Genomic DNA, 17,808 nt, shown 5'->3' on the forward strand with positions numbered 1-17,808 from the left:
GGGGGTTTTTCACTGTCAGGGAGGTAAGGATATGGAACTCCCTTCCACACTCAGTAGGGTGTCAGCAATAGTATAGATAGTTTCAAAATACTCTTAGATAGGCATCTTAGTGAACACAGTATACAGGGATATGGGAAATTATATTTGACATGAACACACACACCCTCACAGGTTGAACTGGATGGAATGGTTTCTTTATCTAACCTTACCAAGTAGGTAAAACCCCTTAATTTAAAGTTAAAATTCTGATTATACTTCTCTTATCATCCTGGAGATTACAGTTAGTAAAACAGTGTATTTATTCATTATCCTTAGTAGAAGTCTACTAAACCTAATGTGTGTTGATAATGTGACAAGCTGTGCAGACTCGTTATTACATTGACGTTGTTCTTATTATAGCTCAACTCAAGGTCCAGTGCAGCATTTTCTAATTGTATTTCCCTGTTACAGAGCTGGTACTCCAAAACACCCCTTGGGAAGAAGAAAAGCAAAGCAATACCTGGCGCAGAGGAAGACACTAAAAAAGAAAAGGGGAAAAAGAAAAGTGTGAAGAAAGGAAAGAAGAAGTAGGATTGTTGATTCGTTTTTGAAAGAACCGTATATCAGTTCACATTGTCTATTTATGATGATTACCAAACTGTGTGGCCATGATGAACTTTCCTAAAAAATATATCAGAATGATGGGATGCCTTCATCTGTCCCAAAATGCCTCAATAAAGGAGTCCTGCTTGTGTACGAGTGTAATGGTTATGGTTTATACAAGAGTACAGCTGAATACATTTTAACCTATGTGAAGTTATGTCATAGACAAGGAGTATAGAATGACTGGGTGTCACTTTCTAGCTTCTGGTAGTTGTGTTTTAGGTAATGCATACAAGTACATATAACAATCAGTCAATCAATACAGTGTCATTCAGAATGCCACTGCTGCAGCAATAGTGTAAACAATCCATACCTACAAGAAATCCCTATTGTGATATCTGTATGTCAAAGAGAAAAGTCAAGATCCATTCTAAATAACTGAGCAAAATTTAGGAATTTCAGTCCTATTGTTAACTTTTGACCCAATCAGCTACATATTGAAGTGGGAATTTATTGTTTGTTTAGCCAACCTGGCTTTTTTTTTTTTTTTACTTTCCGTCACTAACTTCTGAATATTTCATGGCAATGCAATCTGATTATGCAGTTCTTATAATACATGCATGGAACCCTAGGACTGGTCTTCAGAAGCTGTAGCCCACCCTCTTCAATGCAAGTGATTGGTCTAAAAGACCAAATACAGCTCTTGCTGTGGTGATAAATATATATACTGGTAACAAATAATGAATATAAAGTGCAACAGTGTTGAATATAATAATAATAAATAAATTAAAATTTGATCAGTTGATAAAATTCCTATAGGTCATCAATTCGCAGTGAATATAAATTGCAACAGTGTTGGATAAAATGGAATAATTCACAATATTACATTTAAATACAACAGTGACTTTTAAGTGCTCAGATAAATATATAAAAAATGTAAAAAAAGTCCTTGGTGAAGGTGATTATTAAATATTCAAAAAGTGCTCGTGCTCAGGCATGATTGATATAATCTCAGCAGTATCCAATCCCAAGTAGGAAATAAGTTGGGTCACTTACCGAATGTAATGGGTCCTGAATGCCATACGGCACCAGGATCAAACGAACTTTGTAAGCCCCCTGGGCTCGATGGGTCCCCTCTGGACGGTATCCCGTGGGCTGGCAACAACTCCTCTGGGCTCCAATATATACAATCCGGTCCAATAGAGGGGGAGAAAGAATGCTCCAAATAGTGTAGTATTTAAATTATAGGTAGTTTATTTACCGATATATCGGGTACAAAGCATTAAAATCATGCAGGCAATAGCGTTGGTGGTCAGCAGTGCGGGCTGCACGTTCTCCTCACAGAGCTGGCTTCCGGCTTGCGTTCCACCAACGTAAACGCAACAACGCTATGCGTTCCACCCTCTTCAATGTTGTATACTTCCTGTGAGTTTGAGCAAGTCTGACCTGCAGTCTGAACTGATATCTGCAGGTATACCTTATAAAAAAAGCCAGTAAGCTAAATTCTTGACTTTGAAGATTCTGATAGAACTATGAGGTCAGAGAATGACTGCTGGCAGGTTTGTAATGGGTTCCCTTCACATATCTAGCAGCAGGGCTTTGTCTCCCTTTTCTGCATTTGTTAAGAGTTTCTTTGTTAAATGCTTATCACTGAAAGAATGTGTACTAGTATAAATTAAACACAGAGAGAGAAATAATCTTATAGACGCTATTATTAAACAGTGCCTTGACATAAAACATGTTCTATCTCTTCTATACATTTAGAGACTGAAAAGGTGCAATAAATTGTGGATGCAGTGGTGGATAGTACATGGCTAAAATAAAAAAAGGCCAGAAAGAAGAAGGCTTTGAAGCACAGCGGCACCTGATAGGTGGTAGGACTGCTGTGATTACAGGGTGCTGCCCTGCACAGGAAAGGCTGACACAGTGATGTATGGATACAGATGTGTCCTTATTGTTCAATGTCCTTCGCTCTGTAATTTGGCAAGAGATGGGAGGACTATCCCCTCCTTTACTGTCAGCTGTACTAATGAGAGAGGAGTGGGAAACAGGTAACTGCAAGGACAGAAAAGCCAGGTGGTTGGAGAACTGAACTATCTGTTTATTCATCCTAGAATGATCAAGCCTTGCTACCAAAAACTGCCCAATTTCTTCATACTACACAATGACCATTTGGGTGTCCTGAGCCAAAATGCTATTAACAACAAGCAACAAACCATTTGGTGTGACTACAATCCAAAACCACAGATTGTTTAATGTGTAAGGGCAGATTGTTTTTATGTGTTTTGAAAAAAGCTTAAAGACCAGACAACCGATTGATTGCCATGCACCCAAACCTGGTTATAGATGTTGATTAACAGCTCATGCATATTACATATTAATGCTTCCTGAAGACGAAGCAGAATGGCCCTTAGCCATGGTTTGTTGGAAAATCCTTTCAACCAGCAATGAAGTCTTCGTGTAGCCAAAACCTTGGTGTTGAATGCCCTGAAAGTGGACTTTCAGTAACTTTATAAATCCCACCAGTACTTACAAACCCTAATGAAGGGGAATCTCCCCTGAAATTAGTTGGATTGTCCTTTCGGTTTCTTACGATCCTAAAAATCTTCATGGTCTCTCAACATTCTGTCTGGCATTCCTTTCTAGGTACCCCTTGGAATTAATTTGTACACCTTCTGAAAGTGCTAGTTACCTGGCTATGTCTAATGTCAGTACTTCTCATCCACTAACCTGAAACAAGTATGTGTGTTGGAGAAAAGTTAGAACTTATCCACATGCTTTTTTTCAATAAGTAACTCTATGTATGTAAACCAAACCTGTGCTTTGTCCAGGTGTGACAAGTGACAGGTCTGTAGGCCAACATTACCACAATGCCTGGTATGAATCCATGCACACATTTTGCATCATACCCTAATGCACTCAAACTCTTACTCCCCAAGAAAATCATTACTCTATTAGAGTTCAAGAAAAGAATTATTGCCAAAATATCAGGAAAGGCAGCTAAAAACAATGGCTGCATAACACATTGCAGACACTCTGCCAATTCTATAGGCTTTAGTAATGCTCAAAGAAATGAATTCTTCATTATAGTTTCTTTCTGACATTTTTAACTAGTGGGGGAGTATTTTATCCTGTGTAGTTTATTCTGCCACATATGTCTGCGCTGTCACTGTTAACAGTTTCATGGTTTCACAGGTTATGAGAGTGGTTGTGGTGTCATGGGAAACAATATGTATTATGTTTTCATGCCATCGAAACAAACACTCTTTGTAATACATGAACTGTTTTATTTATAGGCTACACCTTGGATCACAACAGCATATAATTTCAGACATGGATGAAGTGTGCTATTGAATTCCTGCTTGGACAAACTAGGCTAAATTTCATACAGTCTTGTGGTCACCCATCACAAACATGTCTGCGCCCAGTTTGGGTCCATGCCTGTAGTTCATGAAGCAAAAGAACTGTTTGCACTTGCATTGCAGCCTGCTACTATTAAACTGTTAACTACTGCACGTTGCCATAACAAGCATTTGCAAAAAAGGGTCTAGTGTGGTTCCCTGAAGATGAATATGCTGAATTAACACAAGACATGTTAACGTGTGATGAGTGCATTATCACACTTTACAGGTGTGAAGCCAACCTTAAAGCCCTTTTGGCCCTGTGGGTCACAGGAGTGTGCTGAAGTCTGCTGTCGGCTGACATCACTCAGCTGGTCCATGCACTGGATTGATCCCAACGTTAATGTTGGGATCCACCCAGATGCCTGACTGGCAGTGGCTCAGCTCAGGCAGCAAGCCACTGGGAGGCTAAACCGTCCGCTTCTGCCTGATTCACAGCACGGCACTGCAGAAAGTGCTGGAGAAGCGAAGAGCCAATGAGTCCGCTCAATGAAGACTGAGAACTAAGGGATCTTAGAGGTGTCGGGGGACAGATGCAGCATTGCACTGATGCTGCATCCACCTAGGTGAGTATAATTGTTTTTTTTTTTTTATTCCTGAACTTCTCTTTTAGCACTCCCTGTTTAACAACACATACTATATCTTCAGGACTCTCATAAAGAGTGGCACATAGTTCAGGGAGCAGGGGTACCCAGGATATCCAAAATACTCAAAATGTACTCCATAACACAGCATTGATCTTGTGAGTCTTGGTCATATGGGACCAGGGAGAGTTTGCAGCCCTATGTAAATTCCAGCCAGTGACTTTGAGCTTACACATGGCTTTATGTATATGATTCCAATGTCCTGGTGTTAGATTGGAAAAGAGACAGGTATATGCAGCTTTACATTGAAAGGGTTACTAAACCCAGGAACCTGCATTTACTATATCTGGTCTCCGACAGTACACAGAACATGGAACGCTATTATTTTAGTAAATATAAACTGCTAAATACCTTTTCTCATCAGCGGTATATAGAAGCCTTGTGACCTCTATCAGTTCCTAGTAAAGCATGTAGGAGGAGTTTTCATTCTCCCCTAACCCTCTGTCTGGGCAGTGCTGATTGGCCCAGTGCTGATCACATGCACTCTCCCAAGAAAAAAAGAAAAACTCTCTAGCAATACACACCAAACTGAGCATGTGCAGCATGACTCCCGATGCTCTGTTCTATCACAAGATGGCTTGGAGTGAGTTAAATAAGAGGGGGGTCAGAGAGACAGAATCACACATCCTTTTTTTTTTTACAATGCAAAATATTAACCCTTTAGGTTCCACAGTGAGTAAAATAAGCATGCTTTACTGCATATACACACTGACTTTATTGTTGTGGGTTTAGTAACACTTTAAATGATCCTGCTTTAACCTACCAGCCCTGTAAGGTAGTCAGCCGTGTAAGTAAAATTTTTATAAAAGCAAAGGCATCCCCCATAGTAATCTCATGACAGGCCTCCTTTTAATGTCATTTTGAAGGTTGAGCAGTTACCATATCCTCGGGACAAATTAGAAGCCTTGAGATTGTATTGATTTGCGGGACATCATAGCTCCCAAGTGTCCCTTGGCTGAAAAGTTGTATCTCTTTTTAATCTGATCTATGGATTGTTTTTATTGATAAACACCATTGGCTTCTATGCATAGAAGTACATTTGTCATGTAGCTGGCCTTGTAATTTGCCTTGTTTTAACAATGTTTTATTGTAACCTAAAAGTCTTCTAGGTAATCTCAGACAGATTTGTCACTTTTCCACTTTGCGTGTCTTATGTTATAGATCGAATCCTTGTTCATAATAAGAGAAGAGAAATTAACTATCACATACCCCTTGATTCTTTTGCTCCAGACTGCTCAGCAACGCTTGATCATGTGATTTGTTCTATCTATAGCTGTGACTGTTGGAGTCAGCAATACCAAATATTCCAGGAACACACACTGTAATCTCTGCGCTGGATACAATCCTGGGACCTAATTCAGAAACACACTCAAGAAAACAGATACAGAACAACTAATGGGACATAATTATCCCACAACATAAACACACTGCCAAATAATGTCTGCTAGGTCCTGTTCCTATAGAGCCCAGTCCCAGATCTTCAGGCCCGACCATCCAGCAGGATCTCATCTTGTGGGTCATCTGAAGTCATTACTGGCCTCAGGGGATAAGGAAGGAATTACAGAACTGCTTAAAAATCAAGTCAAACACGTTGATGCCATTATCGAGCTCGACAATGATGATTGGATGAAACAACCAACCGCAGTGCTCCCTCCACAAGTGTTACTGGGTAATTAGAAATGCCTACATGACTGATTTTAATTGTTTTATTTATAACTGATAAATCCTCCAGATATTTTTAAGTGACCTTTCAATTGATGGCATGTGCATGTGAGCCAATACACTCCAGTCTATGGAAAAGCCCTAGGCCATCCTAAAATGTATTCATCTTAGAATTGTAATTTTCAATCTTAGAACTCTGACTTTGAGTCTCAGAATTCTGCCTTTTCATCTCAGAATTCTGACTTAAAAGTCAGACTTTTGTTTAATAAATTTTAGGACAGCCCCAGAGCTCTTTTCTACTGGTCACCCGACCATGTTGCTTAAAGTAAATCTTTATGTGGGATGTCATTGCTGACCTAATTATAACCGGCTCTGGCTTCAATATTTTCAAAATGACTTCCCCAAAACATGTATGTAAACAAGATAAACTATGACCAGGAGCACACTGAAAGTCAGAGAAAAGTCAGAAGTCTATATCTTTTTACTTGTTCTGGGTTAGTGACTAAAAGTCAGGGGCGTAACTACAGGGGTTGCAGGGGTTGCAATCGCTACCGGGCCCCATGCTCCAGGGGGCCCGGTAGCAAAACAGTGGGTGAACCTCTAGGATCTCAAAGGTCACACTTGCGACCGGGCCCTGGCATTTCACCACTGTGGGGAGGCCCCAAGATTGCAGGAAGCGGGCCCACTGCAGAACTTGTGAAAGGATCCTGATGCGGGACCATAATAAAAGGCCATGCAATGAGAGTAAAGAGCCCCAGGATTAGTGGGAAGAGCCCCGGGCTTGAAGGGAAGGGCCCCGGCCAGGGGTCTGGGGGGCCCTTCATGGTTTCTTGCATCGGGGCCCTGAAGGTTCTAGTTACGCCTCTGCTAAAAGTATTAACCACTTGCCGACCGCCGCACGACTATTTACTTTGGCGGTCAGCCCCTCACAGGCAGAGCGACGTAGTACTACGTCGCTAGCCTGTGAGGGTCTAGGGAGCGAGCGCACGCCCCCGGAGGCGCGTTCCCGCGTGGTCACGGAACCCCCCCCACCGCGCGTGTGACCGGCGGATCCGCCGGTCACTCGGCGATCGTCGGTGCAGAGGGAGAAAGGCAGGCGGCTGATGTAAACAAGCCGCCTGTCGTTCTCCCCTGTGTAGGAATAGTGATCATACGGTTCTACTATGTAGGACCGTTGATCACTGTTCCTACACCTTAAGCCACAGCCAATCACAGTTAGAATCACGCCCCTAGGGACACACACCACCCCTCCCTCTCAAAAAAAGTTAACCCCTTCACTGCCAGTGTAATTTTACAGTAACAGTGCATATGTATAGCACTGATTACTGTAGAAATGTCACTGGTAACCCCAAAGGTGTCAAAAATGTCAGTCAAGGGTCCGATCTGTCTGCCGCAATGTCGCAGTACCGCAAAAAAAATCTCAGATTGCCGCCATTACGCGTTAAAAAAAAAAAACGACAAAAATCTTTCCCTTTGTTAGTAAACCTCGATAACTTTTACGCAAAACAATCAAAATATGCTTTTTGCAATTTTTTTTACCAAACATATGTAGCATAAAACAAATTGGCCGAAAATGTTAAAAAATTTGGATTTTTACAATTTTTTGGGGGGGAATTTCATATAAAAAAATGTGAAAAATATTGTTATTTTTGCAAAATTGACGCTCTTTTTTTGTTTATAGCGCATGATCAAAAAATCGCACAGGTGGTCAAATACCACCAAAAGAAAGCTCTGTTTGTGGGAAAAAAAGGACGTCAAATTTGTTTAAGTACAGCGTCGCAATTGCCCGTTAAAGTCACGCGCAGTGCCGAATCGCAAAATAGGCCCTGGTCAGGAAGGGGGTAAAATCTTCCGGGGCTTAATTGGTTAAAGTCAGAGTCTAAAGTAGATTCAACCAGTAAGAGCAGAAAAAGTGTTGCCAACATCCCTATTTTAACAATTGTGGAAAAAAACCCATATTGAAACTTTTAGAGGCAGCAGGATACAACTGTGTTAAAATGACATCTTATCAAACTTTATTATAACAAAATTGACAAAAGTACATTGAATAAAAAACATTTGCGGCTGCATGCCTATAGTGAACAGTATAAAAAATACCTCACATCCCTACTGAAAACAATTTGCTGTAGTGGTACCTCCTTGGTAGGGAATACCCAATGGGTTTCAAAAAACCTTACTTCCTCAGGGGTAGATAATATGGGGAATAGAGTCCTCTATGTTAATAAAGATAGAGATACGTACAAGTTCTAAAGCCGTCATATTATTCAAATCAATGTGCCATCATGCGTCTGTCCAATATGGGGTCACTGACAACATCCCTAACCAAAGCCAAAAGCACACTGAAGTCGCCTATATGCGCCTTTCAAAGTAGAATGTACTTTAGAGAAGAAGAGAACGATGGGGGAAGTTGTGATGGATGCGCTCCTTTGTGGTGGCTAAGCATAATGGCCAGCATATAAGTGGGCAATTGTATTACCATGTAAAATCATCTTATAGCGTTTGCTATGCATACAGCTGCAAATGTTTTTTATTCAATGTATTTTTAAATTTTTTGTTACAATAAAATTTGACAAGATGTAATTTTAACACAGTTGTAACCTGTTGCCTCTAAAAGTCCCAATATGGTATTTTTTCTGCAATGCTAAAGTCAGAGTCTAAGCATGACAGCCAAGTGACTAGCTTTTGCAGAATGGAAATGCAGCCAACAATTGGCAGCCTCCATGTTCCTAAGTAAAAAGGAAAATCTTTAGGCCTTATTCACACAGGTCGTTTTGCAAACTCTCCTAGAAGCCTTTCCTCCTGGCAGCAGCATTTTGGCAGAAAAAATGTCTGACACTTTTGTAACATGTTTAGGCGCATTTACAGGCATCAAACGCTTGGGTGTTAATTATTTTTGATTGGCTATGGTTTGCAGAAAAGAAAATTGCTTGATTTCCCTATCAGCACCGTCAGCGTTGATAGGGGAACCCCTCCCATGGAGCTATTGTGTTCTTCCGGGCAGGGGTGTGTGTGTTGGGGGGGGTACACTAGCCAGGAGAACACACAGTGATTGTTGCTAGCGGCTGTAGCCGCTGACAATAATTGCATGCAAATCCAGCAGGCTGGTTGTACCCAAGTTGATTGATTGATCAATTTGGGTACAATCAGCCTGCCTATACATGGTTCGAATCTCGGTCGGTCCCTGCTGAACCGGCCAAGATTCGAACCATCTATGGGCAGCTTTAAACTGGCCATGCATGGTGCAAAATTCAGACGGTTTAGCAGGGACCAGATTTATTTCAAACCATGTGAGTGAACAGAAATCGATCTACTGACCAACTTCTATTCAACCGCCCTGGTGGTATATTTGTGCTTGATCAGTGCTGCAGGCAATAGGCTATAGTGCTGATCTGTGTATTCTGACAGTGGGGCAGTCTCCCCACTGTCAGAATACAATGACACAGCGAGGCGAATTCCCCCATCCAGATCAAATGTGGGGATGGTTGAATCATGTCATCAGTTTTATTGCTCAACCTGCTGGCTGAACGAAAAAAAAAAAATGTTACACAGGGCTAAGCAGATATTCTCAACCAGTTTTTTATGGAACTGTATGGTTCCTCCAGAGGTTGCTACGGGTTCCTTGAGCGGTGGCTGACTTACCTTCAATTAATGGTGCTTGCATAATTCTAGGGCCATGCCACTTGGTTGAGCCAACTCCATGGCACCAATGGTCTTTTTAGCTGTCTGTAATGGTGGAATTCTGACCATTACTGTAAAAAGGGACATTCTTCCCAATTTTTCATGTGTTACCTCACTCCACCACATACAAAAATGGGGAAAGGGGGGCTGGGGAGCAAACCCTTTGTGTCACTAAAGTGTACCAAGAAAAGATAATATTCACATAAAGAATGAAATAATAATTTATTGCAAAATGTAAAAGGTAACAAGTCCACACAAGTATAAAGTTGTCATCAGTCAATATGTGTTTGAAAGACCATCGTAAATCTAATCATGAACAGATCATTTCACGGGATCTATAGTTAATTTATTGTTGGTGTCCCAGAACATTGTGTTTCACAATCAGCTTGCTTCTTCAGGATCTACGCCAAACTTTCTCTTTCATCTACGATATATGTATGAATGATGGTCCACTCTAAAAGATACATACTATAAATAAATCTTGCATTATCAACCACTATGAAGATACTTCGAATAGAGAAAATAAATACAATTGCACCAAAAAACAGAAACCACCTGTCCTCAAAACCCAGGAGAATATTTAAAGTGGTTGTAACTCTAAAAAAACGAAAAAACAATTGATCCTGTTCTGCATGAATAACAGCACAGTGCCTGTGCTGTGCAACTTGTCCCCTTCTATCATCTTAAATACCACGCTGATCCTGCCAGGTGCTGCCCTCCCCTTTGTAAACTAACCGTGGAGCCATGATATTGTGGTCAGTTTACCTACGTCCGTCATCTGCTGTCTCTCCTCTCCCTCCCCTCCCTGCCTGTCAGCTAGTGTCAGTGCCCGCCCCCTCCTCTCCTGCTGCTGTAATAACTTTTTATACTGTAAAGATTCCCCTCTGATCAATGATGTTATGTGCCCCAGTGTATGTTCTACATGAAAAATATATATCTGTATACCTTTCAGGCGCTCATGTGACCACCCTCTGCTCTCCTCCCGGCTGACATCAGCGGGGGATTCTCAGCCCCTTTCCCCTGTACTTCTCAGATCAGGAGAGGAGAGCGGTTGGCAGTCACATGAGCGCCGAGCTGTGCTATAAAGTAAGTTATACAGATACATATTTTTTATATACAACATACACTGGGGCACGTAACATCATGGAACAGAGGGGAATCTATTAAGTACACAAAGTGGCTCTACACCCACTTTAAGTCAGAGGGGAGAAAAAACTCTACATACACACCACATACCTCCCAACTTTTTGAGATGGGAATGATGGATACCTATTGGCAAAAGTATGTAACATAGGACACACCCCTTGCCACACCCCTCTGAAAGGATAATTATACAAAAAAATGGTTCAATCCACAAGTGCTTTTTTACCACTATTATTCCTTTATATTGGGTTTTGATATTTACAGATGCAGCAATTTAGACATTGGATGACATTTTTAGCACCGGGAAACACTTTTTGAAAGATAAAAAGCGCATTTTATACACAACTATATAGATCAGATCAAAATGAAGGACAAATGAGGACGACAGAAGGACAGAGTCAGGGACAGTCACTCAAAATCAGGGACAGTTGGGAGCTATGTACACCCAGTACCAAATTCGAGCACCCCGATTTATGGGGGTGTGGGGAGCAAAACATTCAGCAGCCATCACTTCAGATGCCACAAATCACCAATTATATCAATGGCTTACTTACCTTACTCAGTGGTCTGTCTGTTGTTTGCCGGGCGCTCGGGTTCGGCACATCACGGATCGGGTGGACAGATTACTGGGTGGGGCTGGGGAAGACCCAGCTGTCATGGTACACGTGGGTACCAATGACATAAGCAGAGGAAGATGGAGAGTCCTAAACGATTTCAGAGACTTAGGAGCTAAGTTGAGGAGTAGGACCTCCAAGGTAGTATTTTCAGAAATACTACCTGTACCTCGAGCCACACCAGATAGGCAGCGGGAGATTAGGGAAGTTAACAAGTGGCTGAGGAGCTGGTGTAGTAACGAGGGTTTCGGGTTCCTGGAGAACTGGGCTGACTTCTCAGTCGGCCACCGGCTCTTTAGTAGGGACGGATTGCACCTAAATGGGGAGGGTGCAGCCGTACTGGGTGAGAGGATGGCCATAAAGTTAGAGGGGCTTTTAAACTAGGTGATGGGGGGGAGGGTACAGATGTAGAATTAGCCAGTGGAAAGCAAGATTCAGAGGGCACAAATGGGGACATTAGCGGTAGGGTGTTCAGAGCTCCTAAACCCAGGGTGGGTATGGGGAAAAATCACAAGAGCAGCCTAAAAACATCAAATGAGGGTATATGTAACCGGTCAAAATTAAGAGGTTTGTATACCAATTCCAGAAGCCTGGCCAACAAGATGGGAGAGCTTGAGCTACTGATGTTTGAGGAGGACTTAGATTTTGTGGGGATTACAGAGACTTGGTTCGACAGCTCTCATGACTGGATGGCGACCATTCAGGGGTATTCCCTTAATTGCAGAGATAGAGAAGGTAAAAAGGGGGAGGGGTATGTCTGTATATTAAGAACAGTGTACAGGTAAATATGAGGGATGATATTAATAATGGAGCTATGGACGAGGTAGAATCCCTATGGGTAGAACTTTAAAGGGAAGGCACTGTGGGGAAGATAATATTGGGCGTATGCTATAGGCCCCCCAACCAGAGGGAGGAGGGGGAGGCGGACCTCCTTTTTCAGATAGGATTGGCAGCAAGGATGGGAAATGTCATTATAATGGGGGACTTTAATTATCCAGATATAGACTGGTCAGAAGTAACCGCGCATTCAGCCAAGGCTCGGCAGTTCCTAAATGTTTTGTAGGACAATTTCATGGGTCAGATGGTGAATGCACCGACAAGAAACAATGCGGTACTTGACCTACTGATTACCAACAATACAGACCTGCTCACGGATATAGAAATACGGGGCAACTTAGGAAACAGTGACCATAGGTCAATTCGTTTCAGTATTAATCATAGTAATAGGAAACATAAGGGTAATATAAGAACACTGAATTTCAAAAGAGCCAATTTCCCAAAACTGTGCTCTCTGCTAGAAAATATCAAATGGGATAGAACCCTGGGAACAAAGAACACGGAGGAAAAATGGGAGTGCTTCAAGAGCATACTTAACAAAGGGATTGGCCAGTGCATTCCAAAGGGAAATACATTTAAAAGAGCAAAACTAAACTCTGGGTGGCTAAACTTCAACATAAAAATGCATATTAATGCTAAAGAAAAGGCCTTCAAAAATACAAGGCAGAGGGGTCATTGACAGCATTCAAGCATTACAAAGAGTGTAATAAGAAATGTAAAGATGAAATCAAGGCGGTTAAAATAGAACACGAGAGACATATAGTGGAAGAGAGTAAAAATAACCCCAAGAAATTCTTTAAGTATATAAATAGTAAGAAAGCGAGGCCAGAACATATTGGCCCCATAAAAGACGACACAGGAGATTTGGCCACAGAGGACAGGGAAAAGGCGGTAGTGTTAAATAATTTCTTCTCTTCAGTCTTCACAAAAGAATTGGGGGGCTACACTAACCCAGCTTGTAAGGCCAAACTAAATAACACACCTCAGGAAGTACCGCCATGGCTAACAGAAGATAGACTTAGAACTAAACTAGAGAAACTTAACATAAATAAGTCACCGGGACCGGATGGCTTGCACCCGAGGGTTCTTAAAGAGCTCAGCCAGGTGATTGCCAGATCATTATTCTTGATCTTTAAGGATAGTTTACAGACGCGTATGGTGCCAGCTGATTGGAAAAAAGCCAACATGGTACCAATATTTAAAAAAGGGCAGAGATACTGTATATCCAGGGTAACTATAGGCCGGTCAGCCTAACATCAGTAGTCTGCAAGATTTTGGAGGGGATGTTAAGGGACCACATACAAGACTTTAGTAATGAAAATGGTATTATTAGAAGTAATCAGCTTGGATTCATGAAAAATCGTTCTTGCCAAACCAATCTATTAACCTTCTATGACGAAGTGAGCTGCCACCTAGATAAAGGTAAGCCTGTGGGTGTATCTGGACTTTGCAAAGGCCTTTGACACCGTTCCCCACAAACGCTTACTGTACAAACTAAGGAAGGTAGGTATGGACCATAAGGTGAGTACCTGAATAGAGAACTGGCTCCAGGGGAGAGCAAAGGGTGGTGATTAATGGGGGAGTACTCGGATTGGGCGGGTGTGGGAAGTGGGGTCCCCCAGATTTCTGTCCTGGGGCCAATCCTGTTTAATGTATTCATAAATGATCTAGAGGAGGGGATAGCTAGTACAATCTCAGTATTTGCGGATGATACTAAACTAAGCATGCCAATATCTTCTATACAGGATGTGGAAACCTTACAAGCGGACCTGGACAAAATAATGGGGTGGGCAACTACATGGCAGATGAGGTTTAATGTTGAAAAATGTAAAGTAATGCACTTGGGTGCCAGAAACCAGAAAGCAAGCTACTTACTAGGGGGGAAACCTCTGGGTGAGTCTAGGATGGAAGAGGACCTGGGGTACTGGTAGACAACAGGCTTGGCAGTGGCATGCAATGCCAACCTGCTGCAAGCAAAGCCAACAGAATACTGGGATGTATAAAAAAAGGGGATTCACTCCAGAAATAAAGAGATTATTCTCCCTCGCTATAAGACTCTGGTCCTGCCACATCTGGAGTAATCTGTCCAGTTCTGGGCACCGGTCCTCAGGAGGGATGTGCTGGAACTGGAGAGAGTCCAGAGAAGGGCAACAAAAATAATTAGGGGAATGGAGGACATCAGCTATGAGGAAAGACTACAAGCACTGAACTTATTCTCTCTGGAGAAGAGACGATTGAGGGGGGATATGATGTCAATGTACAAATACTGTACTGGCGACCCTAGCATAAGAAACAAACTATTCAGAGAAAGGGAAATAAATAAAAAAAACAATAAGACACGTGGCCACTCACTAAAACTAGAGGAAAGGCGGTTTAACCTTAAAATACGTAGGGGGTTCTTCACTGTAAGAGCAGTAAGGATGTGGAATTCTCTTCCGCAAACAGTTGTATCAGCAGGGAGCATCGATAGTTTCAAAAAACTATTAGATGGGCACCATAAAGACCACAACATACAGGGGTATACAATGTACGGTTGACAGCAAACACACACACACACACATCATAGGTTGAACTGGATGGACTGATGTCTTTTTTTAACCTCACTAACTATGTTACTATGTAAGTGGTCTCAATAATATCATAAAATCTTATAAATATAAACTTACATATGGCCTCTTGGATCGCAGGAGACTGAGCAAGAGATGAGGGGAGAAAGAACATGGAAAGTCACACCTTTAAAATAAAACCCATATACCAAGAAATAGCTTCCTAAATAAACAATAGTATCAACACCAACAAATGAATCACATTGTATCCAGTAAATCAGGAAAAACAGCCAAAATGTGGTCCAAAAGCGCTGTTACCTTCCCCACAACCTCTTAATCCCAAAAGTGAGGAAGTGAGTCGTAATAAAATTAGTTTGAATACAACATAAATCCACAACCCTATCCGAACAAAGGGAGCCCATAAATACAGCTTACCAAAAGTATACCTCTATGTCCCTGGATGTATTAGTTGACTTACAGTCATGTCTACAAGGGAATCCACCTTTAATATACAGAATGCCTGTAAAAAAAAAATGCACCCCCTTCGGGAAGCTCAAAGGATGAAAATATCCCATTCAGGAAGAAGAAATCAACTTCGTTCACAAGAAAGCAAAATTCCATATGCACTAATGTAAAAAGATGGTGCCTCGGGGTGGAATTTTGACCATTACTGTAAGTGAGTCATTCGTCCCACTCACCACCAATGTAAGGGGCATTTACCTACTCAACCCCATTAGACCTCCTTTTGCTGGGGTTCACCGACACCTATAAATAATTTTAATAGTTTCTCTAGGATAACAAGGTCAAGAAAGACTGGAGATTGTCTCTGCGCCCCCCCCCCCCCCCTGTAAGAGTGCTGGGCCAATTACTAAGCACTACCCACATGGAAGAGAAATATATTTCCAATATATTTAGAACAAAAATATATATATGTGACATCATTTTTTGTTCCAACTAGATTTGAAATATATTTCTCTTCTATGTGGGTAGTGCTGTCACAGTCTGATCTTTTCATAGGACAGCATACTGTACAAGGTTTCCTATATATGCATTTGAGCATGATGAATTTGTGTTTCATTGCTTAGCAAGACAGATGCTCTGTTTTGGAGTGCACATTCTGTAATGAACTTTAGAGACAGAGTGCAAAAAATTAACATTATTTGGATGTTCAATGTGCACAACAAACCTGGACCACACTATGTGCATTAAACATCAATGTACAATCAGCTAGGGAGCTCCTTGCATCACTTTGTACATGCGAATGATTGTTTGCGGATGTAACTCAAGTATGCAGGCACACAATCCAGGCGTATCCTCCAGGTTTGATCCAGTTGTTTCTCACTTTATTTTGGAAATCTTACCAGATCTAGAAAATAGGTTGAAAAGCCCAACTTCATAGAGGTCATTGTAAATATGACAGCAATCATGGTATGAAAGAAAACTATATTTATAGACAGTATGGCTGCACCTCAGTCTGACAGCTGGTAGACTTTAGTAAATATGCAAACAATTTATCTGAGTCCTGTGGCTATTCCTTTGTTTTTACAATGGCTTAAAAAACATAATGTATCAATCATGCTGCATGTTATATAGACCCTTATTATTCATACATAAAGTTAAATATAAAACATAAAAGGTATTTATAATATTATACCAATTATATTTAACTATAATAGGCTTCATCTGTGGATCAACAATAAGACACCTGTTATTAAAATGCCTCTGCTATACAGTGGCGTCTGGTTAAAGGCTGATATGAGGTCACTCTTTCCAGCTACTGATTACAAATATCACTGAACTTCTAGTAATCCTTAAACCCCTTTATAATATACCATCCACGTCAGATTAACCTTTTTCAAACCACTGTCTGATGTTTTACTGTACTGTAATGTAGTTTTATCAATCCCCTTTAATCCCCCAATGTTTGCTTGGTGCCTTGGAGGAGAAGAGCCCTTGGCTTGTTTCAGCCTGGATAATATTCTCTGCAATGTAAAGAAAATATTTAAATCAAAGCGAAGCTGAGCTTACATTTGGAAGGTATATTAAAGTGATTTGGGTTACAGAGAAAGTTAGCGTGAGTGGAACTTAAAGGGGTAATTCCACTTTCGTGGGGAAACAAAAAACAAGGAAAAAAAAATATATTATAGCGTATACAACTGCAACACAAATCATATCGTAATTGAATGTTATTAAAAATTACCTTTCCTTTTCAGTCTGCAGCCGCTGTAATTTTATGAAAATGCAATGCAATATGGCTACCTGCAGGTGTTCTGTACACAGGATGTGTACTGACCACACCCCAGAAACATTGTTTCCTGCTTCTGTGATTGGCTCACCAATTTTCCCAGAAGTCTGCCTAGGATACAAGTCAGAGTTCAGGCATCCCCTGCAACAGAAATTAAATTTTTTTTGTGAAATACTCCCAATAGAAACACATCTAAAGGAATGCAGGCCCAGCAGATTTTCTCATTAGTGCTCTGCAGCTTCACAGCTGATTGATAAATAGAAAAACACTCCCATTAGACCCACTCAGCACAGAGGAACAGAGGAACAAACAGTAATTTCTTCAGATTAACAAAAGGTAAGAATCTGGACTGTATAACTTTCCTAGAGACTAATTATCATACACTAATTTGGGTTATTTTTACCACAGTAACAGTTCACTTCTGTCGCCTTGCAGGGAGATCCTACTGTCGGATCT

At 41.2% G+C, this 17,808-nt stretch overlaps 2 protein-coding genes across 2 annotated transcripts in view; both read left to right on the forward strand.

Moving 5' to 3' along the window:
• Positions 1–580, forward strand: part of DRC11 (dynein regulatory complex subunit 11) — a 315,369-nt gene extending 314,789 nt beyond the window's left edge. Inside the window, exon 19 of the mRNA XM_082262397.1 lies at positions 451–580. Within this exon, the coding sequence (XP_082118523.1) occupies positions 451–570 (120 nt within the window). The 3' untranslated portion in view covers positions 571–580. The remainder of the gene's footprint in view (positions 1–450) is intronic.
• Positions 581–5,978: 5,398 nt separating this feature from the next.
• The window catches only part of ASB18 (ankyrin repeat and SOCS box containing 18), a gene marked incomplete at its 5' end in the record, with an annotated part of 51,163 nt that continues 39,333 nt past the window's right edge, over positions 5,979–17,808 (forward strand). Inside the window, one exon of the mRNA XM_082262398.1 lies at positions 5,979–6,296. Coding sequence (XP_082118524.1) covers positions 6,065–6,296 — 232 coding nt within the window. The remainder of the gene's footprint in view (positions 6,297–17,808) is intronic.

Source organism: Pelophylax lessonae (genome assembly GCF_965119305.1).
Source record: "Pelophylax lessonae genome assembly, chromosome: 6".
Taxonomy (NCBI): Eukaryota; Metazoa; Chordata; class Amphibia; order Anura; family Ranidae; genus Pelophylax; species Pelophylax lessonae.